The sequence below is a fragment of the Falco biarmicus genome, chromosome 1 (assembly GCF_023638135.1).
Source record: "Falco biarmicus isolate bFalBia1 chromosome 1, bFalBia1.pri, whole genome shotgun sequence".
NCBI classification, from domain to species: domain Eukaryota; kingdom Metazoa; phylum Chordata; class Aves; order Falconiformes; family Falconidae; genus Falco; species Falco biarmicus.
In genome coordinates this window covers 68,224,234-68,249,761 of record NC_079288.1, presented here as the reverse complement: position 1 = coordinate 68,249,761, position 25,528 = coordinate 68,224,234, and the positions used below count along the sequence as shown (strand labels likewise).

The 25,528-nt window shown below is 37.2% G+C and overlaps 1 protein-coding gene across 6 annotated transcripts in view; it reads right to left on the bottom strand.

The window, feature by feature from the left end:
• Positions 1 to 25,528, bottom strand: part of CLOCK (clock circadian regulator) — a 68,272-nt gene that overhangs the window by 12,950 nt on the left and 29,794 nt on the right. For 5 of the 6 annotated variants that reach the window (XM_056332300.1, XM_056332266.1, XM_056332274.1 and 2 more), the window contains exons 6-20: positions 23,368 to 23,458; positions 21,602 to 21,661; positions 21,037 to 21,185; positions 16,721 to 16,812; positions 15,228 to 15,317; positions 13,026 to 13,146; positions 11,047 to 11,160; positions 8,340 to 8,458; positions 4,570 to 4,652; positions 4,241 to 4,347; positions 3,458 to 3,605; positions 3,166 to 3,241; positions 2,091 to 2,232; positions 1,606 to 1,706; positions 588 to 677 (exon numbers count right to left, since the gene is read on the bottom strand). In XM_056332300.1, the coding sequence (XP_056188275.1) occupies positions 588 to 677; positions 1,606 to 1,706; positions 2,091 to 2,232; positions 3,166 to 3,241; positions 3,458 to 3,605; positions 4,241 to 4,347; positions 4,570 to 4,652; positions 8,340 to 8,458; positions 11,047 to 11,160; positions 13,026 to 13,146; positions 15,228 to 15,317; positions 16,721 to 16,812; positions 21,037 to 21,185; positions 21,602 to 21,661; positions 23,368 to 23,414 (1,539 nt within the window). In that variant the 5' untranslated portion in view covers positions 23,415 to 23,458. Of the gene's footprint in view, positions 1 to 587; positions 678 to 1,605; positions 1,707 to 2,090; positions 2,233 to 3,165; positions 3,242 to 3,457; positions 3,606 to 4,240; positions 4,348 to 4,569; positions 4,653 to 8,339; positions 8,459 to 11,046; positions 11,161 to 13,025; positions 13,147 to 15,227; positions 15,318 to 16,720; positions 16,813 to 21,036; positions 21,186 to 21,601; positions 21,662 to 23,367; positions 23,459 to 25,528 lie in introns of those variants that run through there. The other variant, XM_056332308.1, reaches the window with a different exon arrangement.

Here is a 25,528-nt window from a genome sequence, read left to right as displayed (position 1 = left end):
CACAGGGGGACGATCACTGCCCTTGTCCTGCTGGCCACACCATTTCTGGTACAAGCCAGGATGCTCTTGGCCTTCTTGGCCACCTGGGCACACGGCTGGCTCATGTTCAGCTGGCTGTCAGCCAGCACCCTCAAGTCCTTTCCTCCCAGGCAGTTTCCAGCCGCTCTTCCCCATGCCTGTAGTGCTGCACGGGGTTGGTGTGACCGAAGAGCAGGACCTGGCACTGAACCTTGTTGAACCTCATCCACTGGCCTTGGCCCATCGGTCCAGCCTGTCCTGATCCCTCTGCAGAGCCTTCCTGCCCTCCAGCAGATCAACACTGGGTGCACTTGATCCCCTCATCCAGATCATTGATACAGTTATTAAACAGAGCTGGCCCCAGTACTGAGCCCTGGGGAACACCACCTGTGACCAGCCTCCAGCTGGATTTAACTCTATTCACCATCAGTCTCTGGGCTCAGCCATCCAGCACATTTTTTACCTGGAAAAGGACACCTGTCCAAGTCATTAGTAGCCAGTTTCTCTGAAACAATGCTGTTCTCCATAAGCACAAGACTTAATAAACAATAAACCAACTTAAACCATACCTGGGACATGCCTGACTGGAGCTGTAAAGTTGCAGGCTGAGACATCGCTGGCTGTGCTACTGGTTGTCCAAGAGACTGGGAGCTTAAAGACTAGGATTTAAAAAATTGTTCCATAACTGGAAGAGAATGAACTTCATACTTGACATGAAATATTTCTTTACATTAAGTGTCAATTCTGAAACAGCATCATCTGAACATATGATAAAACCAAGTAAATGTTTCCTGAAATATCTAACCTCAAATATTAGAGAATTAAGAACATAAGAGTAATTGATTATATACATTATATATATATATATATATGTAATTTTTCCACTGCTAAAACTGTATGAAAACAATAGGTATAAAACAGGAAAATCAGAAATTACAGCTAGTTTAGAAGTATTATTTATAGTAAAGGAAAAGCTTTTTTAACAAGTTTGGAAGTTGACACCTTTGATTTATTCTTAAACTAATAATTTTTAAAAATACGTATTGTAATAACATACTATTTCTGAAATGAATGTATTAGTTCGCTTGGAACATGGGCACCAAGTACATGAAACATGACATTTTCTCCTGTAACTAAGATTTCAGAAACTATATGAAAGTATTCACTAATATTCTTAGAGCCCTGAGTTTATATGAATTCTCTATAGGGACACAGACAGCATCATGTTGGCAACTGTATAGATATATAGATGTATGTAATAGCTTATATACATATCTATCTATCTATCTTCAAAATGCAGAATCACAGAAAGAAGTTCTGTGTGAGTGGTAAGATTCATACAAAATCTTGCAAACTTTAACGTCAAAAAAACCTTCTATGCTTAATTATTGTATTTCCATAAAATGTAGTATAATGAAGTTGCATATTGATCATACAGTTCTGATAGTCATGTATTCCAAGTGAAACTGTTAAGAGTCTAAATTATGTGTTTTCAGAAGAAATGGAACAAAGACTATATGGATTTAATAATACCTTTTAAAGGTGAATTACACTCATTAAATACAAAATTTTTCTCTGACGAGTTACCTGGCTACTCAGAGATGATCTTCTTTGTGCAGTCTTTTCATGACCCGGTAAGCTTTGCCTTGGAGGAGTGCTAGTGTCCACCGTCATTTTAGTTGGTGTTGCTGACAATGTTCAGAGTTACAACAGAAAGATACATATTAATAGTAATCTCAATTCTGCAATGCAATAATCAAACCACAGGAAACTTTGCATTAACAAAAAAAAGCTTAAGGCTTGGACTCTTTTTTTACCCTGACTATCCAACAATAATGGAATCTGATCGACTGAAATGGAGTGTTCTAGGGTCTGCTATTGAACTTTTAGAAGTCACTACACAACCTCTGAAAATCTGAGAGGTCAGCAGATCTCTGAACCATCAAAAAGGACATTTTCATTTGCACACTCTTCATAAAATGATGAATAACTGCTAGTTATGCATTTGATTGAAGTAAGCAGAGAAAGCCTTCACTAGGAAGGCAATTATATTTTCAACAGTTGGTGCTTACATGAATGATCTGATACTGCAGTATGTGAAGATTTTCTTGAACTCCTGGAGGAAGCAGAAGGTGTGGGGCTGGTATCAAATCTTTCCAGTGCTTCTTTGAGACTCACTGTGTTTATGTGATTGTCAGACCCAGAGTCCTGACTCTGAAGAGACACATACATACAAACAATAATTATTATCTGATTCAGCACACGAAGTACATTTCTGTTAGCAAACATCTAAGAACATGCTGTGTCTAATCAACCCACTTACACAGGTGACTGTGCAGAAGTAGCGGCCTGTTTGATACCTGTAAGCTTAGTTTCCATTTGTGGCTTTTATCGTTAGAAAAGAAACCAAACCAAAGCCATGTAAGCTTAGAAACCAAAATGCACGGAGACACACACCATAAACTGACTACTGAGCTGACCTCCTTCTCGAGCAACTCAGTTCAGTCTGAACACCAGTGTAATAAGTCAACTGCTTATTCTTTTGAAAAAGGACGAGTTAATTCCACTAGAAGGAGCACTGACAGATGAAACTTGCTGAACTGCCAAGGGAGAACATTTCTGAACTGCCAGGGGAAAATGTGACAAAGCATCTGCATAAACTGGCTTATCTATGACTCACTGGGCTTCCAAGGACATTAAGTCAAAACGAATTTTGTATACTTCTAAGAAGTGGGACAGTCAGACAATGCAACAGCTCCTGCTTTCCTCTTGTGAATTCCTTTAAGCCATCTTTGTGAGTTGACCTTGGTATTTCAGATTATAGGTGCTTCCAGTAAGGAAGAACATTTATTAATGAATCAAACTCTGCAGGAATCAGATCTTAATAAGGACTGCTGGGTGCTGCCATGCTGTAACTACATGCACATGAAGCCCTGAAAAGAGGAGAGTGAGTGTTCAGGGCAGAACATAGTTAAACAAACACCCTTCCTAGACTTCTTTGATCATTTTGAACAGTCATATTATTTAGAGATCAAAATAATTACTTTATCTATAACAGGACAAAACACTTCTTGCGGCTATGTATTTGCTTACATATTATTTTTAGTATGAGAGAATAAGTAAAATAAAATTATATCAGCCACTCACTTTATCTGCTGTAATCTCTGGAAGAGACTCCTCAATACCAAGTTCTCGTCGTCTTTCTGCTCTAACTTCCGCATAACTAGAAGACAAACCAAAAATTTACTATTATCTTGAATGATTTAAAAAACATACCTCAAAAACCAAACTCCTCAGAGCTACCTTGCTTACAAAGTACCTCAGGAAGTGTTCCAATGATTCTTTAAACTGCTATGATTCCTCTACCTCCAAAAAGACTAACAATAGAGCTCCCATGACATTAGAATCTCTTAATACAGATTTTTTTAAAATAACTTACCTTACAACAGTGTGCGTACAGACAATAAACTCTGGCCTGGAGTTCCACTGGTGATACGTGATATAGTAATGTGTTTGCAGCCAAATCCATTGTTGTCCCTTTGTAAGGAATCTGTAGTAACATGACTTCCCTTTCCCATATTGCATTACTATAGAAGTAAAGAATAAAGTTTACTGTCTTTCCAGGCTGTAAATATTGCAATTGCATAATAAACATTATTTCCCAGCTTCATATGGTCCCAAACCATGTCTAAATCCGGTATTATGACAATGATAAAGAACAGATTTTAAACTGTAGCTTTCTATAAAAAAAAATTTACACTGCATTTTTCAGAGAACTGCAGAATTCAAACTTCCGTTTTTGTGGGGTTTTTTAACATATTCTGAAAAATTTACGTGCAAAAAACTTAAATACAGCTTTATAAAGAAAAACATAGCTAAACAGAAAGCTTATTCTATTAAATGTTCAAACAACTTTTGCATGTATTAAACAAGCCTTTTAAATGCTAATGGAAGAACTGAAGAAGTATTTGTGATAGTGCTGTGCACTCCAATTTACCACCATGAAAACTCCAAATAATAAGATAAAGTTAAATGTTTTTGTAGTTCTGTTATCAAAAGAAAAAAGATGAAGATCAGCAGTGCAATAATGTCAAACAGGAGTAAAGATGCTTCACTCAAATATATCACAAAATTTCTCTATGACAGTTGTACAATTTAACAAACTTTACACAAAACATCTATAAAACAAACTTGTTTGTTTTAGCAACTTAGTCGTACTCACAGTGTTCGTGACATTTTGCCAGATTATCTAGATCATCCACGTGATAATAATCATAGCCTGATGTTCCCAAAACTTCAAATGGAAGATAACCTATTATTGGAGGTGCCCTAATTAATACAAAAATTAATGTCATTTTATTTTCACACAAAAAAGCCAAACAAAAGTATTTCATTATTTAAGTTTTCTTGATTACAGCATGTGCTCTGAAAAAAATTAAAAATTAACCCAACACAAGCTATGAGTAGTTAATGCTGATTAGCGAACTCTAAATACTATAGCCACCACTGTGATTCAGCTACTATTACTGCTATACATAGAAGGAATTGCACCTGTGATCCAAGAATAGGAACTTCCATTCTAAGCTATGTCTAGATGTGAACTCTTCATTGGGTTCTTCAACAGTGCACATTTCCTAAAAAGAAGAAAAAAAAACACACAAAAACCAACACTCTCTCAAAACTGCTCTATTCTAATTCATAAACTCTTTTGAAATTCAGACTTGCCTAAAGTTAGTAGGTAAGTCTACAATAGTTATTATTTTTAGACAGCTTCATTGGTTTTGCTTGTTTAGATGCATAGTATGAGGTAGAATCTAATCTCAGCTGTGCGAGGTTGACATTAAGTTGATTTAAATGGAACAACCCTGGTGTGAGATGAAACTCAAACTCAGTTATCTACAACCACAGCAGTACAAGCAGAAATCCATAGTTCCTGCACTTAAGCTTTCAACTTCTAACAAGCAAAAGATGACATGAAACACTCCCACCAGACACTCCGATTACAATTTATGCTTATAATGTGTAAAACCCAACATTAGCAAGATGGTCATGTTATTTTGAGTTTAGGAATACGATTCTACCTTTTTGTAAATACAGAGTAATCTGAATCTCTTTGGCTTGAAGGCACAGACATACTACAAAGAACACCCTATTCTTATGTTTAGAACTCGTGAAAAGTACAAGAATGATTGCATCTCCACTATTACAACAAATCCTCGAGATATTCTGTACATCGTTTTAAATGTATTCTGCTCAGACACGTGCAATCAGTGCATGTCAGTCAATTTCTATCATCCCCTTCCAGACAGGTAAAGATGCCCCAAGTACTGTGCCTGATGCTGAGACAGTAACAGAGCCAAGTACCCCAAGGCAATCAGTTCTTTTGCAAACTCCTCTAGTACTGCCTTACAAAAAGAAAGATGGATGATAGAATGCATGCATGCATGCATACACCCGTCAAAGAATTATAATAAAATTACAGATCAGTAAATCCTTTTTTGAACACCTGCACACTGTGTCATACTTGTAGGAACTTGCAACGGTATTCCCATTGCCAGGAACACAGTAGAATCTATTGATGATCAGATACCACAACAGTTTCCTGCAGACCACACTATGGAAGCTGCTGCTGCAGTGACATAATATTCATGACAGATGTGGACAGACAAGCACCCTGCTGCCCTGCAAACATCTGTAACTAAAATAGTCCTACAGAAAAAATACAGTAGACTAACTGTTGTTCCTACAAAGAGACCACCTTCCTTTACATTCTTCCACATTACAACACAGAGAGTTTAAGTGCATATTTTGCAGTTCTTTAAATAGATATTTCTAAGTTTTCTTTCTATGAAAGAAAAAATTGAACATACCTAGGCAATATTTTTTCCTCACCTTCATCATGTAAAATCTAAAGGCAGTGACTAGAAAGTGAGTTATATGATGAAGGTAATGAACAAAATCATCCTGCGCACAAATTTATGATTCTTGGTGTGACTTCCAGTTAGTAAGACTTAACCTTCAAAACTGAAACTACCCCTAAACCCTAAAGTTCATCTACTTTCCTAAGATTCAGAACAAAAGTAAAAATAACGTAGTGCAGGGAGTAAAATCACAGTAAAAACATCATTGTTAAAGAGGAGCTGGCAGCCAGTTAGCATCCAATTACTCAATGTATTTGTATTAATGATTTGCAGATATTCCACTGTAAAATACTCCTGGGCAGAAGCTATCTTGTTCAACAAGGCATCTAGAAAAGAAACGACTTTAATTTATAACAAAAACTATTCTGGTAGAATCCTTTTGGCTGGATTAAGCCTACCTGCTTGACAGGATTCAACCATCTATCAGCTAAAATGCAAGACAAATTTTTAAAGAATGTGTAGAGCCAAATCCCTTCGCTGAGGAAACAAAATCTGTGGCGTATTTTGTCACAAAAGTGGTGGGGTCATATGCAGAAAACAAAAATGTGAACTTTCTGAGATTATTCTCAATAATACTATGGCCTTCTGCAAAAGCACTGTATATCCTTGAGAAATTACATTCTAGGTTAAAAAAAATCCAGAACCGTATACCATCTGAAATAAAGACAAAAAGTGGCAGATGAGCAGGCAGGTTCTACCTTAAATAAGGCAATCCAGTACTAAAATGCGCATCTCATTACTGGCTGCACCACACATCTGGTAGTAAAGTTACTGAGATGGTGAAGCTCCTGAAGTTACACTTATTTGCTGTAGTCTATTCAATGCTAGCCTCAATAATAACAGAAGGTATCCAAAGAGTATAAGCAAGTAACTTTCAGATTAAAAGTCTTCACTCTCATGTTGGTCTTCTTCACAAGAAGATTCCCCAGATGAACAGCACTAACTGAAACCCTTGAGAGGATCTTAACACCTCTGTAACATGAAAGCTTCCTTAGGCAGTAGGGGCTCAGAAGTTCAGGTAGAGGAATGAAACTTTGGCCATATAATCTGTAATGCTTTTACCCTCAGGAGACTGACAGACCTGAAAAGATCATAAACAGATGTTCCTCAACTTCCAAATGTCCCGTTCCAGAAGTAGGAAAACCAGTTTTACTATAGCATATTCCTGTCAGACTAAAAGACAAAAATATTTGCAAATAATGCCCGGTTGGTCTTTATTCCCCCAAGCATTTCATGCAGCAAAAAGTACACATGTAACATCTCTACAAACTGTAGGTATAACAGGAAGAACATTATTTAGACCCACATGGGAAGAAAAGTGTCAGATGAAAGATTTCCATGGCTTGAGGAAAAAATAGACAACAAACTTTCTCTGGCATGCAGTTTGGAGAGATCCAGTTCCTATTCAGCCTGCCAGAATTGAAGAAGTTTGATTTCTCCACAGGCTCCCTACTATGCTGTCAAAGTGCAAAGTATATATCACATCTTCAGAGGCTACCACCACCGATCTTCAGCTTAAGACACCAGTGCATTCAACTTATGGGCAGAAAATTTAAATGGTCAAAGGGTTCTGCATGGCGGGCAGCAGCTTACCGATGTGCCATATATACATTTCATGGCATTTTTTACAACTGAATTGCAAGAACAAGCGTTAGATAGTAGACTATCTTGTACCTTGATTAATATATTTGTATAAAACATATAATCTGAGTCACCACCACGGACTATCCTGTACTGTATCTTGAGTATTTGACTGATTTTGGTGAGGAACAGGATTATACTTAGTAAACTACTAACTTCATCCACAATCAATTCTAAACTTGGAAAGATACCTTCACTGCATAGTTGCAGTTAAGCAAAATGTTCTTTTTAAACGACCAAGTTACTGAATAACAGCACTGAAACAAAACAAAAAGAGTTCTGTTACCTCAAAACCAACTCTCTGTTACTGACAAGTAATGCAAGCTTTCATTAAGCCCTACCAGATCTGCTTCTGTGTCAAGGTACAGCAAGACCATCAGCATAAAACTCACATCCAAATTTCAACTAAAATATTAATTTCTCCATGTAATCTCACTGCTATCTTTGTTTATGTTAAACTTGCTAATTTATATTCCTATGGACTTCTAAATTTATTTCTTGCATATTACTATTTTATGTGATTATTTAGAAATTGTATTCACCATAACTTCATTTGATGCTGTGCATAACACTTAGCCTTTTGCACAATGTTTAACCTATCTATGTGTGAAGAAAAAAACACACTTTCAGTTTCATGTAATAAAATCCTTTATGGTTTTCATTAATAATATTTGAAATGTGTGCATTCTCTCTGAAGCTTTCCTGTTCAGAGTCCATGTAAAAATGATACAAAAAAGTGGTTTCATTTGTGCATAATACCTTGATAAATTGAGGTGTAGCTAATCTAACTGTGGCTACAAAGCAAACTTTGTCTTCGTATGAAGGTCGGTGAGATCGCTGAATAGTTCCTTCAAAACCATTGTGCGCTGAGTTGGGAACTGAGGGAAGATAGAGGAGAGGAGGTCAACACACTACAATATAAGCGTGGAGGAATACGGCAATAAGATCACAAGACAAATGGCCCAATATTTATCTAATGTGCTTTGTTTATAACAACATGCATTAAGAAAAATGCTACATATACACAAATACGCACAGGAATAGTAGTTGTAGAGTAGTAATGGGTATACAGCCACCAGGTAACTTTCTCAAGGAATGAAAATTACAGTTAATATGATATTACCTGACAGAGCACTTCTAAGAAAATAATAGCAATTCTAATCCTTCTTGGTAACTACTGAAAATGACTGGAATATACTTGCTTCAAAAATATCTTGTAAAACTTCTCTTTTTATCAGGTTTTGCTAACTTTTTCTTTTAGATTTTGAGGTAACTATTTTTTTCTAGGCTTCCATCACATTCAAATGACACAAGCTGAAGACATACTAAGTAACAACTATCAAAGACATAATTATGTAATACGTATGTGAACAAATCAGGACACTGAGCTGAGAACAAACAGATTCCACGTACTGAATCACAGAGGTGGATGGAATCACAAGGGGGCAAGGGATGGACTAGACCTCAAAACAGATTAACCTTACCTTTCATTTCCAGCAGATATCAATTTAGTTTATCTTTACTAAGCTCTAGAGATGGTGACTCCAAACTGCTGTCAAGCCCTTCCAAGCCTAACTGGTTCAAGTTCAACTCCAGATGAGAACTTCTACTGAAGTTTCTTCATGCAATTTAAACTTACAGCTCCTTGCTCTTTCCATCAGAAAGAGAACAGGTAAATTCCTTCCTCTTTATCTTATCCCTTCTCCTTTGGTCTTCGGAATTTATCTTGCCTTGTAAGTTAAGACTTTTAAATTTCTGATTGCTTTCACTGCTCTACTCTGAACTCCCTTCAACTGCTTTACTTCCAACAAGTAAGTGTCAAAAACTGGATAAGGACATACAGGTGCTAAGAATTGCAGTGGGATTATTTCATATGGTTCAGACTATCCTTTAAAAGGGCCTTTTGGCATTTCACAACTTGGTGGTTGGTCATGGTGATTTGGTCATGTTCAGTTTACATTCCCCAGTTAATTCCTTTTTCTAAAGGACTGGTATCTAGCTGACTATAACCTTTTGTCCTGGTCATAAAGTTTGTTATTCCTACATGGAGTAACTTGCATTTGACTACTTAGTCAATTTGTCTGGGTTTTTTCTCAAAAAATAATTTATTTTCTAAACTTGGGGCTGAATTCTTATCTTGTTTTTAGTGTTCTTGCATCATTTCATGACTGCAAACTATGTTAATGAAAATACTGTTTAAATCCAGACATTCATTAAAACTCCATTTTGACAATGAACACTGGTAACCTTTCCAACCAGTTTCTGCAGCTACTCTCCAGCAATTTCAATTAACGTGATCCCCTTACGTGTTTGCAAGAACAGATTATGGTAACTGCCTAAAGCATATTAAAAAATCTGTCATTTATTTGTGCTTTGTCCTCTTATCCACAGTGTGCTACTCTTTGGCAGAGGTAACTGACTTGATTTGCTGCTATCTTTACCTGAAAAATCCACAATGGTTGCTATTCAGTTCCTTGCTGGCCTTCCTGAAATTCACGTGTAGTTTAATTATTTGTTCTAGAGTATTTCCCAATATTGAAATGCAATTGATAGGTCTGCAGTTTCCCAAACCCTCCTCTTTCCAAGACTAGCACCATATTTGGCCTTTTCAGGCCTGTTTCTTGTCTTTCCTATAATATTACATACCTGCATTTGGCACTAAGACCCAACCTCTCCCTGTTTTGTGAGAAAAATACTGACACCACATAAAAACCCTACAGGTTTATTTACAAGATACTGTTTTTGATAACATTTTGGGGGTCGATCTTTATGAAGATATACTACTGACCACGTCGCACAAGCCGTTTGGCTGGCTGACCAAATGCCTCTCAAGTAAACAGGCTTCACAGGCTGGCCAAACAGATTGGAGACATAGTACAGAGAAATAATACGAGTATATAACTAATAAAAATAACTTCAATGGAAGGGAGAAGGAACTCAGTGCAGAAAACTGTACTGGCCCACCCACTTATCTGAGTGGTAACTCCTGTTGGTGAAAGCACAGAACTGAAAGGGGGGAAAACTACATTTTACTTCCCAGCTCACTGCATAACGAGAACTGCAGGTACTCAGTACCACTGATCTTCAAGTTACTTGGTCACCTGCTTAAGTAAGTATGGATTATGCTTCAATCCATATGCTAAATCCAGGCTTTTTATTTTAAAGTCTTTGCTTAAATTTCTCTTACATTCTTGTAAAAATATTTTACAAGATACTAGTTTTCTTTAATTGAAAGCATTAACCATAATTACTACATTTCACATTCAAACACACAGACCTGCAATACCTGATAGGCAGCTTTTCTTTTTTTTCACTAAACCAATGAAGAAGTGATATAACTCTGCTTCAAAATCTTCTTTTGAAAGACTGATTTTAGTTCATCATTAAGGTTTGCACAATGGTCCCAAGCCTGTTTAGTTCTGAAGCTGCCTAGATGTTCCACGCTAACATTACTGAAATTACTTACCGTTATTCAAACACTTGAAATTTCCTATAAATTTTACGTATTCATACGTAGGTTGCTCTTTTGGATCTATTGTTCCTCGCAGCATATGGCAACAGAATTCTAGTTGATTTTTCGCTGAGAAAAGAATAAACAAATTAATAGGTTATACGCTTGATGAAATGCACAGACAACATGAAATGAAAAGCAGGAATAATTAAGCTGCACACTTATCGAGATACAGTAAGTGTTGTGATTACAAATGACTACAGCCTCTGCTTTTAACCACCGTGATATTAACTAACCTAAAGAAAAGAACTCCTTTAGAATTTGTGCATGAAGGGTCTGAATGCTAGTGACAGAACCCCCCAAAAAACTAGAGCTATTTTAAAGCAGCAGCTGCCCTGAACTTGTTTACTAAAGCGTGCACTTCCAAAACTCATTAGGCTGCTATGTTTTTATTCTTGCCAACTGCTACAACTGTCTAAATAGAAGCTATATAAACAAGATGAAACTTTCTTATACATGGGAAAGTCACAGAGTGAAATGCAATGGAATGCTGAAAATTCTACTCTTCAGCAGGGGGGAAACAACAAAAAGCACTTTTGTTCTTCAAGGCTCACCCTTTTTCTGTTTAGAAGAAAAAGAACTGATCATGTTAACACACTGCAGATTATTTTTAACATAACTACTGTAATGGTTTTATCTGGGATAGAGTTAATTTTCTTCATAGCAGCTCATATGTTGCTGTGGTTTGGGTTTGTGACTAAACCAGCATTGATAACAGGGATGTTTTAGCTATTGCTGAGCAGTGCTTACCCAGTGCAAAGGCCCTTTCTGCTTCGCACACTGCCCTGCCAGCGAGCAGGCTGGGGGTGCACAAGAAGCTGGGAGGGGACACAGCCAGGACAGTTGACCTAAGGCAGGGGTCCTCAAACTACGGCCCGCGGGCCAGATACAGCCCCCCAGGGCCCTCAATCCGGCCCCCAGTATTTACAGACACCCCCCCCCGCCGGGGGTTGGGGGGGGAACCAAGCAGCCGCAGATGGCTGCCTGCCACTGCATCCGTGCGCCGGCCCCCTGGTTAAAAAGTTTGAGGACCCCTGGTCTAAGGGATATCCCATACCATATATGACACTGTGCTCAGCAATAAAAGTTGGGGAAAGGAGGAGGGAGGGGGGAGAAAAGGAGGAGGGAGGGGGGAGAAAAGGAGGAGGGAGGGGGGAGAAAAGGAGGAGGGAGGGGGGAGAAAAGGAGGAGGGAGGGGGGAGAAAAGGAGGAGGGAGGGGGGAGAAAAGGAGGAGGGAGGGGGGAGAAAAGGAGGAGGGAGGGGGGAGAAAAGGAGGAGGGAGGGGGGAGAAAAGGAGGAGGGAGGGGGGAGAAAAGGAGGAGGGAGGGGGGAGAAAAGGAGGAGGGAGGGGGGAGAAAAGGAGGAGGGAGGGGGGAGAAAAGGAGGAGGGAGGGGGGAGAAAAGGAGGAGGGAGGGGGGAGAAAAGGAGGAGGGAGGGGGGAGAAAAGGAGGAGGGAGGGGGGAGAAAAGGAGGAGGGAGGGGGGAGAAAAGGAGGAGGGAGGGGGGAGAAAAGGAGGAGGGAGGGGGGAGAAAAGGAGGAGGGAGGGGGGAGAAAAGGAGGAGGGAGGGGGGAGAAAAGGAGGAGGGAGGGGGGAGAAAAGGAGGAGGGAGGGGGGAGAAAAGGAGGAGGGAGGGGGGAGACATTTCTGCTTACAGCATTTGTCTTCCCAAGTAACCATTACACACGATGGAGTCCTGCCTTCCTGGAAATGGCTAAACACCTGCCTGCTGATAGGAAGTAGCAAATTAATTCCTTATTTCGCTTTGCTTGCGTACATGGCTTTTGTTTTACCTGTTAAGCCATCTTTATCTCAACCCACAAGTTCTGTCACTTTTACCCTTCTGACTGTTTCCCCATCCCACTAGGGAGAGCGAGTGAGTGGCTGTGGGGTCTGAGCTGCCTACACAGGTTAACCTGCAGTAACTACTTACATTTTAAGTATTCTGGTGTCAATGAACCACTTTCCAGCAGATGAGAAGACAGTATTTTATAAATTTCTGAATGTTCCCCCTCTGGGATAAAATTAAATACACTCTGATCCACAAGATCAGACTGAAAGAAAAAAATTTCATAAGCATTAAACTAGTGCAAGATGTATAATGTCACAAAGCCTACTATTTAAATGCAAAACAATTCCACAATTCAGAAGAACATTACTGACTCAACAAAGCCACCTGCTGGAATACACATGAATATTCTGCATGAAAAAAATCTCACTTTTATGTCTTAATTTCGGCACTGCAAAACCTTTAATGAAAAACACTAAATGAAAAGCAGATAAAAATACATATTGAAGTACAATGGAGTCTTGTATTAACTTCCCTGGGATGCAAAAATTCCATGTAAAGAAGCATTTTAATTAGAAATTATAGGGAGTTGTTCTAGGGCACTGTAACCTGTCAGTGGCATCCTCTACACTGAAATAATTTCTTGGAACAAAAGACAGACCCTCCCTACATCATATAGGTTATCATGTTACCAATAATTATATCCAATTGCAATTGATTTTATAAATACAATTGCTGGCTTTGGCTGGGGTAATTTTCTTCATAGTAGACAGTATGGTGCTGTTTTGGATTTGTGCTGAAAAGTATTGATAATACAGGAATGTTTTAGTTACTGCAGAGCGATGCTTACACAGAGCCAATGGCTTTTCTGCTCCTCACACAACCCCACCAGCGAGCCGGCTGGGGGTGCACAAGAAGTTGGGAGGGGACACAGCCAGGACAGCTGACCCCAGCTGACCAAAGGGATATTCCAAACCATAAGGCGTCATGCTCAGCATACAAAGCTGGGGGAAGAAGAAGGAAGGGGGAGATGTTTGGACTGATGCCTTTTGTCTTCCCAAGTAACTGTTAGGCATTATGGAGCCCTGCCTTCCTGGAGGTGGCTGAACACCGGGCTGCTGATGGGCAGTGGTGAATGAATTCCTTGTTTTGCTTTGCTTCTGTGCATGACTTTTGCTTTTATCTCAACCCAGGAGTTTTCTTACTTTTCCAATTTTCTCCCCCATCCCTTCAGGTGGGAGTGAGCAAGCAAGCACTGGTGCAGTGCTTAGTTGCCGGCTGGGGTCAACCCACAACATTATTTCATAATTAGTTCCACAACTATGTACACAAAACTGGGAACAACAGAGATGAATGCAATAAAATTGAACAATGGAACAACTAATCATGTGCACAAATGCATTTGATTAAGTATTCAGAAAACAGTGATCACAGAATGTATGGTTGCAACATATAAATCACACCTAAAAGCAAAGTACAAATGTGCCTCCGAGAACTTGATAAATTCGACTTTTTTTAAAAAAAACTAATCATAATTACCGGTACATTTTTCAAAATTTGCAGGCTGATACCATGCATACCTTAGGGGTATTCATGTTCTGCAGAATCATTTTTTAAATACGCCACTCCAAGTTTAACAAAATACTCAGCATGTAAATAACTCAGATATTTACAAAAACACAGCAAGGCACCTAGCCTTTAACAGTCATTTGTCCTTCTCTTCTGGAAAAGAACTCACTGTTTCACTCATCAATTGTTTGCGTTTTTGAGTACTAATCTGCTTCATTTCAGAACAACATTATTCAAAGGTAACTTTAAAAACTACAATGTTAAATTTACCAGTGAGCAATGCCACTAAGATTAAAGATGAGTGAATGTGATATAACCCAAAGTATGTATCTAGCTTAAAAAGCAGAACCGGCAGCAATGCATGTCTTACGAGTTCTTTGGCAAGAAAGGAGTAAAAAAGTAGTTTAAAAAAATTCCAAGGATATCACTTTTTAGCAATAACCCTCTGACTCACGTAGAGGCTGTGATAGGTGTGAACTCTAAAGGGTGTCCTGCTGTCAACTGTTATTTCAGCTATGTTAAAGAGAAACTGATGCTAGTCTGGCACTTCATAATCCTGCCTAACATAGTGCTGACTGTATTCTGTATTTCCAAAGTAAATGTTTAATATAGGAGACAGACCAGTAGAAAGAAGTTGTGCTGAAGAAAAGGCAAAAGCATTAAAACAAAGCATACATATCCTCTATAATGCCAAAAAGGCTAACGATTCATTAGTACCCATAGCAGAACACCATCCACAGACAAACTGATACATTATAGAAAGCAATTTGTACTTACTGGCAAATGTTCAAGTAAGGGAGTTACACTTTCAGACACATATATTATATTTCCATCTGTCATAATTGCTAAAAAAAAACCATCAAGAGCCTGAAATTAAACATAATAGGCAGTTAAATAAAAAGAAACAGAGCATATTAAAAATGTTAAGCTATATTCAACATGGAGAACAATTTACATCAATTTTAGTTTACTATAAAAACGAGAATGCCTTTCATTACTACTTCTTAAGTCTGCTTTTACACTATGAGCTTTATAATTCCCATGCTGTTCTGTTCTTAAATAATCTATGGTTTCAGAAGCAAGCCTGTATACAGCTAGCCACTGTTTCCCCACTCCCACTATGCCTGCATGTTATCTTCAACTCCATCATCATTTCAAACATCACAAAACTCAGAAAAATGAGCCAGAGAAAAAAAGCAAAAAAGGTGGAAGTTTAAAATCTCAGTCTTCCCAATCTCAAAAGAAACTTGTAGCAACAATTTATAGAGACTTGAAAATTGTGCGATACAGCTCTGCCTGCCTCATCTTCTGCTTACCTCAAACTTATTCCCACTGAACATAACAACCTACCTTGTAGCTGAACGCTACCAAACATAAAAGCATGACAGAACTGTATTTCTAAATAGGAAATTTTAAAGCTCACATCTTTGAAAATATTTCTTGTATCATACAGTTCTAGCTTTACAGACACTAGTTGTGAACACGTATTTTGTAAGAGGACTTAGGAAATGCCAAAACCAGCTAAAAAACCCCTTGAAAAACAGAAGCAACTTACTAACTCGTTGGAAAAAAATATGCAAATTCATCACAGAGAATTATTGGAAAAAATAAGTACAGAAAATCAGAACTTTTTGCTTTTTAAATCTGCCTCAAACAAAAGCTTTAACTAAAGAATAAAAATAGAAAGTGCTTGTTCATTTAGTTTAATAATTTAACTGTTACTAAAAATTGTTTCACTATCAAGATACAAATGACTTATCCTTATTTCCAAGGAAATGATAGCTTATACTGGAAGTTTATTTGTAGTAGTAATCCCAACTATTCATGTAATCATCTTTAGCAAAGTAATGTTCACACACCATTTTTGGAAAGTGCAAAAAGCAAAGAAATTAAACACTTTATTGCTTACAAGTTACGTGGATGTGTTGAGCCTTTTTTATGGTTAAGATTTTAATTTATGCATAACAATTCTTTATTTAACTAGTACCCTCCTTAAGGTGATCATTTAAAATATCCACTTTGACAGTAAGTATGTTCATTTGTGGACTTGCTTTGTTATAAAGTTTTATGTAATCGAAAATGCAGTTAGAAGAAAAATTGTTTTGCATTACAATGCATGCATTAGGAATTTTGACTTGATTTTAATAAAAACATGCAGTTACAACTGAAATAAGAAAATAAAAAGCTATACCATCAAACTGAAAAATTTCATCAAGGAATGGCTCTCTGTAAGGAAATACTCTACTCCCAGAAAAACAGGAATAATATACCTCTAACATTAACTGTGTGAACTCTTCATTACTAAGGAATGTCGGCTTCCAGTCCTGTCGAATTTCACTGGCATCTGACTGTGCAGTAATTTCTACAATGAAACATAAATACAATATAAGGGTTCACACTCCCAAAAGCCATTATTGTCCCACTAAGCTACATACACACAGTAGGAAATAGCAGAAGGTTCTCCAGTCTCCTCTGTTGTTAACGCATTACATATAGATGTTCCTTAAAAAGAAAAGTCTTCTCTATGTCATAATCAGATTTGTCTTCTCTTTCCTTCTACCAGTTTGTGCTACAGTCCTGCCAAATTTCAAGGTAATGCTGAAGTTTATGACAGTAAGTAATGGATTTTGACAATGGAAAAATACTCTTTCCTCTGAGACCATAATAAAATGTATCATTGAGTGTTGTTTTCAAAGATTTAGAAAGCCGAAATTCCTGATCAGTTTAGAACATTAAAATGCCTAATCTTCAAGTATCTTGGCCAATCCTGGTCATTCTAACCTTTTCACTAAAAGCTGTTGCTGTCCTTTCTCTTCTTCCCACTCTTTTCTGTAAAGACATAAGGCTACATTACAAAAAGAGTAGAGTTTCACCAAAGACTGTTAAGAGCTGTGTAACAGACTCTACTGCAGAATTACAGTCCGATTCATACACAGAGATTAATTTTGAACAGAGATTACTGTAGGACTTAAGAGAAATATATAGATTAACATGCCATACATAGGTAAGAGAAATAACAGCTGCTAAATAAAAAAAATTATTAATAAAAAAATCCCAGGTTCTGAAAGCTGATGCATCCTTATCAACTGATAACTGAAACAAGAAGCAAAACCACGTAGTATTTGCAGTTTTGATGAGTAACAACCGCATTACAGAAGTGCTGGTTGTAAGAACAACCTTGAACAAGTAATCATGAATAAAGCATTTAGACAAATCGAAAGAACCAAACCACGTCTTTAAGGTTTATGATTTCTCAAGGACAAGTCTGTACAAAGCTGTAAGCTAGTTTGTTAGTTCAGATGGCTCAAAGAATACAGAAAACCTGCAACTGAGTGAAATATGCAAAGGGCTGGAACAGTCCAGAATTTTGGTTCCCAGACTGAAGGAGGAAAACTACAAAAAAGCTTTAGACTTAAATAAAAGTAAGTAAACCAGCAGCAACTTCATGCAAGAAACTGGCAAGAAGTGGAAAGTTGCAACAACAGGGGAAAAGAAATATCAACAAATAAGATGGACCAGAACTTTGAATGATCAGATCTCACAAAAAACATAAACCAATCAGGCCTTTGCTATTTATTTTGAAATGGCATCACAAAGCACTAAGAGTGGGCTGGAGAATAAGGACAGCCTAAGTATTACACCAAATTTAACTTGTCAGTCAGAATAAATACTGAATGCTGAGGGGCAAGTCAAAGGACACAGAAATGAAAAGATCTGCCACCAAAGCAGAGGCAAAATTCAAGGAACTTAATGCACTTGGTCCACAGGAAACAGATAATCTCCACTTCAAAACTGGAAAAGTTTGATTCACTGGCTCATTCTGGTCCATATAACCATCCTACTTCAGAATTAAAGAAAAAGTCAGTCTGGCTTCTGCAGTCGAAGGAATTTATACTAAATAAAAGCTTAAGTTCATGCCTTTAACAAACCATTCTGAATTATCTTACCACAAGTACAGGTGTCCTTTTACATTTCCGGTAATTAGAACGAGTATGATATTGAAAACAAAGCCCAAGTAACATAGAAAGAACTTGTTTCACATGTGTAACTTCAGTGAAATGCCTAAAAATTCTGGCAGAAGGTTGCATTCAAAGATAAAGGGCACGGAGGCCACGTTCCTGAGACAGATACCAGACAGAGGATAACAAAACTTGCACATTAAACTCCATCTTCAGATCCAGCATCTGAAGCAACTCTGCATCAGCACTGAGTATCCTCAAAAGAAATTGCCAGCTGGGCCAAGATCTGTAGTATTTATCTGTGGGTTGTATGAGTATCAATCTACTAGTTGTAATTATAAACAGCTAAATTCTTCATTATTTCATCATTTTCAAAAATTTCTTGTTTAAAAATTCAAAGGAAGATGATAGGCAGCATTAGCCAAGGACAAGCTCTCAGTAATAGAATTTCAGTGTGTTTAGCCTGCTGGTTTTTCCCAATGAGAAACAGAACCCACACTGGCCAATCTGGAGCTGCCACCAGAGTACCAAGTCTGGCCAACATGGAAATGGTCCAGAAAGAACCAGAAGCAATGCTGTTAATCAAAACCTGGTGGCGGAACACAGTAGGATTTTCAACAATAAAGCAGCTAATCAGCACTGAACAATTCATTTACTGCTAGGGTCATTCTGCTTTATTGCAACAGATCCAGGCAGCCCAGGAGGCAAAATATGTTTCTGAACTTTGTCAACATTTTGTCCAAAACACTTTAATGTAAACCAGTGCAGAGCAATGCTAGTAAACACTGGCAGCCAGAGCTTTAGAGTCCTTAATATGATACGTGCAGTCACACAAAGTCCCACCAGGTGAAGGACAAATGCACCATGACCTAACAGACATCCATCTGCAGAGCTGCTTTTTGCCCCTTTATCCTAAAAATAATAATAATAATTTTAAAAAATACTCTCAGAAAGCACTTTGAAAAATAAAGTATGACCGGCGCTGCTTGCTGACTACGTGTTCTTTCTTCACTCTACATTTTATGATAGGAATCATCAATACATGATAGCATGATTCTGAAACAGAACCAATTTTTACAAAGGCCTTAGAACCCACAGAACTGACTTTTACAGAAAAGGAGCTTGCACACTGCTTTATTTTCTCTTATGAGACAAACGTGTCTCAGAATATTGAAACAGCATAATCAAAATTTAATTGGCAAAAAAAACCCCTAATTTATGAGTTCTCACACAAATTACCCCACCTCCCTTTCCATTTTAATTGTTAGGTTTACCCTTTTAATGGCACTATTCAGTACCCATCTGGTGCTACTTGAACCATAACACTAATGGAAGAGACATGCTAGGGTATGGAAAAATATTTATCATACCTTAACATACTTTAAATTAGCACACATACTGTTGATAAATACATACCTACTAATCCACTTAATAGATTAACTTACTTTATTTTCTAAACTTATAGCTGCTTCTTTTGTCCCTACTGCTTTTGAGTTAGTATGGATGCTCAGAAATTACTGGCGGAAATGGGTTAACTAGCAAAAGAGTTAATTTTCTTCAATTTTTAATCTTGTTTTCAGCATTGTGAGCCACAAGGTACCATATTAAGAACAAGTGTAGGCACAGAAACAGGGATTTTTTAAAATACATAAATATCAAACAGCCATAAAAAATGTACACTTGGTGGAGTAATTTTTTCATGACAGAACTAATGGTCTGTAACGAACTTCAGTGCAACATATCTGGGTGTATCCCAGCACCAGCTGATGCAAACAACCAGAGAAACAAAACATAGGAAGGATATTCAAAGACATTCATCATTTTGACATTTCATATGACAGTTTACAAAACAAACACACACACTCATTGGTTTATACATCAGTGGATATGTCTTGATATTAGAAAGTTCAGCTAAAAGTATAGATTTTCTGGCGTTTTTTTCTAGCTAATAGGAAAAAATAAGACGCCTATGCTGCTTGCCTGTATGCCCACTGCATGCCACCCTCTCTCATCAAACAACCTACCTAGTAATGCTTGCTGGAGACTACAATGCTCTCCCGCCTTATCATCTTTTTTAAAGCAGCCAGTTGTGTAGATACCTGGCATGATGAGAGGGAGCATTAAGTTCCCTCAGACTATGTTTTCCAGTGATTTATCTTGCTTTATGTGGACCTTGGAGAGACAAACCAACTGTTCAAACCAGTCTTATCTAAATATCAAAGTCCTTCCAGCAAGTACTTCCACTGAAATGGATCAGCAGTTTTCTTGTGAAGTAAAATTTTGACAATCTGCACGCTATGAAGCAACTAATCCTAAAGGTCTCCATCTGCCCAGAACAAAAAACTTCAAGGTTATTTCAAAAATAAATTATTTGTTTTATGAAACAGACGACTTTGACAACTATGGGACAAAACAAAATTTAGTACTGGCTTTTGCAAGATACAAGTCAAATTATATCTGTGCTACCTAAATTGTGATATTAAACATCTTTCTTCAGGAGCTATTTACATTTGTTTTACAATTTCCTTAAAGAAGCCGCAAAATTGTTAATGTTTTATGTACTAAGTGAATATCATTTAAAAAAATAAAGAATTTACAAATATTTTTTAATTATTAGAAATAATTACCTTTGTGCTTCCGTAAAAAGTCAATGCTCTTCTGCAGTACAGTGGATTTATCCATCTTCCGAGCATTACCTGGAAGCATGGAACCCAGCTCTTTGATAAGTACATTGAACTGATCTCGACGTTTCTTTTCAGACTTGTTCCTAGACACTCTGAAGAACAGAACAGGAAACATTTTATAACACCTATGAAACTTTCTTACAGTAAGTTGCATACTACTGCCAGGTTCCTGATGCTAACAGCCCCTTAAGAATTCCTGCTGTGAGGAGTGTCACAAGCACACTTATTCTGTATCTCAGACACCATTTTTTGAAGGGTGGCTTCCTCCTTCTCACAGAGCGGTATAGCTAAGTCTTTGGAATAAAGCACTCTTTTACAAAAATACAAATCATTGAACCACAGTTATAAATACACAATATATCTGAAGAATAACAGTAAAAGAAAGCTGTTCAGTAATATGACTATTTATAAAAGAATCACGTTTTTATTGTTTAGAGATCACCCCCATAAGTTGAAGTGTACAAGTACAGGACATTTCTTAGCTTTAAATAATAACTTTAAAACTTACCTTTTTGCTTTATCTTTGTCATCTTCTTCCACCAGCCCATCAAAAATGCTTCCATCATTTCTGAAAAAAAACCCGAAGAGAAATAAATGTTGAGAGTATAAAATTTCTCTCTTGTGGAGTCCAATCATAATGAAGGGGGTGGGGGGCAGAGCTCATTAATCATCATCTCCATTACATCAAGAAACCAAAGCACTGTTTTACTGAGATGTCTAACAAGGACCATCACCAATAACCTGAAGCCAACTCTGCTGTAAGTTCTCCGTGTAGAACTTTTACTAGAAAGAAAGCAAAACCCCTTACGTTTCTGAAACAACTCAAAGGATTTTGAGACTATTTCTAATGAGAACTTACAACCCTATGCAAACACTGAATTGAACACTGTTTTATTTTCCTGTCTCTTCTGGATTATTTGCATTACCTTACCCTTTTGAAAACATGACAGAGAACATATATAACTTATTTTTACCTACTGAAAACTTCTATTCCAATTATTGGAAGTATTTATAGTAAGAAAGTACATTTTTTCTTAAATAGTGTAGTATTATTAATGGAAGAGGGCTGAGGAATATGCTCATACCTCATCCACATATGTAATTTTATAAATATACAATTAATATCAATAAAACCAGTGATTACTTCATTATATTTGCTTTCTCAACAAGTATCACATAACTTTTCCTCAACTTGACACCTGTCTGCATACTGCTGAAGAGGTATTAAAATATGAAAATGAGAACGTGTTTTCCTTTGAAGATGCCTCAGTATACTTCATAAAAGCCCTTTATTCCATTTCCTTTTGTTTTAGAAGTCAAGTCAAAACTGTTCCTGTTTTCCAAAACTGCTGTATAATGGACATTCACATTTTATTCCTTTAACAACTTCTGTCTGCTTTCAGTCTGTTTAGTGCTGTTCACATTGATCTCTATGCCCACCTTTTTTATAATCCTGTTTCCTTCCCTTAAGCCAAGTAACCATATTTCTAAAAAGCTTACCTCATCTCTCTGATTTATAACTGATAAATCATCAATTGTACATTATGATAAGCAATGATGTTAGCAAGTAGTTATTTTGTATGCTACTACATAAAGCTTTTAAAAGGAATTAATATATTCAAAAGGCTGAAGACTCAGTGAAATGCCACAAAACTTCACTAAAAGAACTGACAAGTCAAAGAAGCATTTCAGAAGTTTTACCCTTTGCATTTATTGTTATATATTTTGATATGGTTTAACTTTCTATAAATTTGATGCAAGTTTCATTGCCTGAAGTCTCAAAAATGGTAATTCACAGAATACTAAGGACAGATGTTCACCTAAGCTGCTAAGAAAGTCCTGCTCAAGGAACCAAATAGAAAACGTGTCTCAGCTATTACTTTTCTCTTGAAATAGGTTAGCAGGTCACTTTACTCTCATATGCTGCATCACTAATTGTTTAAATGTATTAGTTTTCCTTAATCAAATAGTGAAGTACTAAAAAAAATAAATCCAAATAAACATTATAAACCAGCTCAACTTGCACAGATGCTGTTCCATAGCTGAAAATGAAATTTTTGAGTATTACAGTACACAAACAAAACTCAGTATTTCCAATACAAAATAACACATCTAACAACTACCAAAGTTAATGTTGTCAAAAATAGCCGAAAATTCACTCCTCTTATTTCTTGCATAAATTTAATATTCTGTGTATGTGAGCTATAGAAAAAGACTAGTAAAGAAAGCATTGAACAGTAATTCCTTCAAAACTCTCAGTATTTATTAACATACCTGTCTGCAATGGAGCTCATTTTATGAGTGCTTATGGTAAAAAACATAACATATCACACTTTAGTCTTGTGGTAGACATTTGTACGTTTGCCTATAAGAGAAGAAAAAAGTATCAAAACGTGACTCTGGAGGAATAAACAGGTTCTTCATTAGAGCATACTCGAGCTTCCACTTCTCTATAAGCTGCTCTTAATCTTCCACTCTCTTCCAACCTACTGCTCTGCCCTCCTACCTTCTCTAATGCAGTCTCCATTAACGTCATAACCTGGACTTAATATCTCATTTTACATGACAGAAAGTTCAAAAGAACATTGTTTTATTAAATGCCATGATAAATAAGTCTGGACTAAACCAATACAACCCTTTTTCTGACTCTGAATTCAGATTCAGCTTTTCATTTTTATTTTAACTTCTACCTAAAAGGCTCTCGTAAATTTGAAGGTGGAACAGATGTAAAATAGACTTCTCAGTAGTATAACACATTCTATCTAGAAATTTATGCAAACAGAAGGCATTTGGCATATAGTAATTTACAGCTATAATTTATTTCTTACTATATTTTATTCTTGAGCACATTGTTATAACAGACACACAAAACAGTAACAATTAAGATACCTATTAGAACGTGATCTCCTGTGAGAAAGTTATTTAACCTGGCTGTTTCTTAAAGCAGTCACTTACTCATTACAAAGTTTCAGCAGGAACCTTTGGTTTTCCAGCTGTACATATTTTGAATAAAAGAACATGCATGATGTATTAAGAGTGACAGAAGGAACGTAAAATTAAAAGTAGTATTTAATTCAACAAGTACCTACTTTTAGGTATTCAAAAATTATAAAACTACACAGATTACAGAAAGGCTGAAAGTCAAACATAAACCAATCAAATTCAATCTTTTCCTTTGATATAGAAAAGTCAGTTGTCAGAGGCTGCTCAAATGGAGCATCAAAATTGTAACTTTTTCAGTGATTAAGGAACAACTGCATGCAGGAAGAAGTTTTATATGAGCTGAACTTGCAGGTATTTGGGAATTCTTCTATGTTACAAACTTAATAGTAAAAAGGCATTACATTTATTTCAAAGGAGCTAGGTCAGGGGTCCTCAAACTTTTTAACCAGGGGGCCGGGGCGCAGATGCAGTGGCAGGCAGCCATCTGTGGCTGCTTGGTTCCCCCCCAACCCCCCACAGGGAGGCAGGGGGGTTCTGTAAATAGCAGGGGCCGGACTGAGGACCCTGGGGGCACGTATCCAGCCCACGGGCCGTAGTTTGAGGAACCCTGAGCTAGGTTTAATAATTTTAGTGACTAATAGTTTCTGAGAAGGAAGGATTTGTTTCTGAGAGTGCCAAATCCAGTGGAACTTGCAGTGTTAATACGACAAAGAAATATGGCAGCAACTCCATGACCCAGTCTGCAAAGTGTTCCATGAAAATCTTATCCCAGTTTTTAATATATGGGGAAACTGAGGAAGAAAGCTTCTGTTTCAACAAAACTGTCACAGTCTACAACAGCCACATACTATGCAGGTTTGCTCCACGAAACTAGTATTTCTCCCCACAGTTTCATAACTTGAATGTAGCAGGAAAGTAAATGGGAGAGCTGTGCTGCAGCACTACCTTTTTAAAGGTTCATCACAAGGTTTGCGTGCAGTTTTGCCCAAATGCCCATGAGCCCTCTTACCTACCTCTTCATCTTGCCTTTATTCTCCAAAATCTAGTGCTCTGAAAACACACTGGAAGCAAACCATTCCTTTACTTCAATTCTTCAAAATAAGAATTACACTGACCATACCGACAACTTAAATTCCTCAAATTAGTTGGCCAAGTTTTATAAAGTAATGGAGCTGCACTATTTGAAAACCAGCCAGAAATGGCAAGATGTAAGTAAATTATGAAGAAGTGTTTGTTTGGACTTTTCTCAAAAGCACACAGCAAACCAGCTGCTCAGCAGTAAAAGCAAACTACCATTGCTGGCATGGAATTAGTTTAAAATCAAGACACCAGCTAGAAACTTGTTTTCATTTAAGCTTACACAGTATGCACTAATACATGTATGCACTAAATACACTTTCAGCCCTGTGTTAAATTTTTAAATGTATTTGATACCTAACATTATAGGGATGAAGAGTAATACAAAAATCTGTAGGAAAAATGATATTTTGTT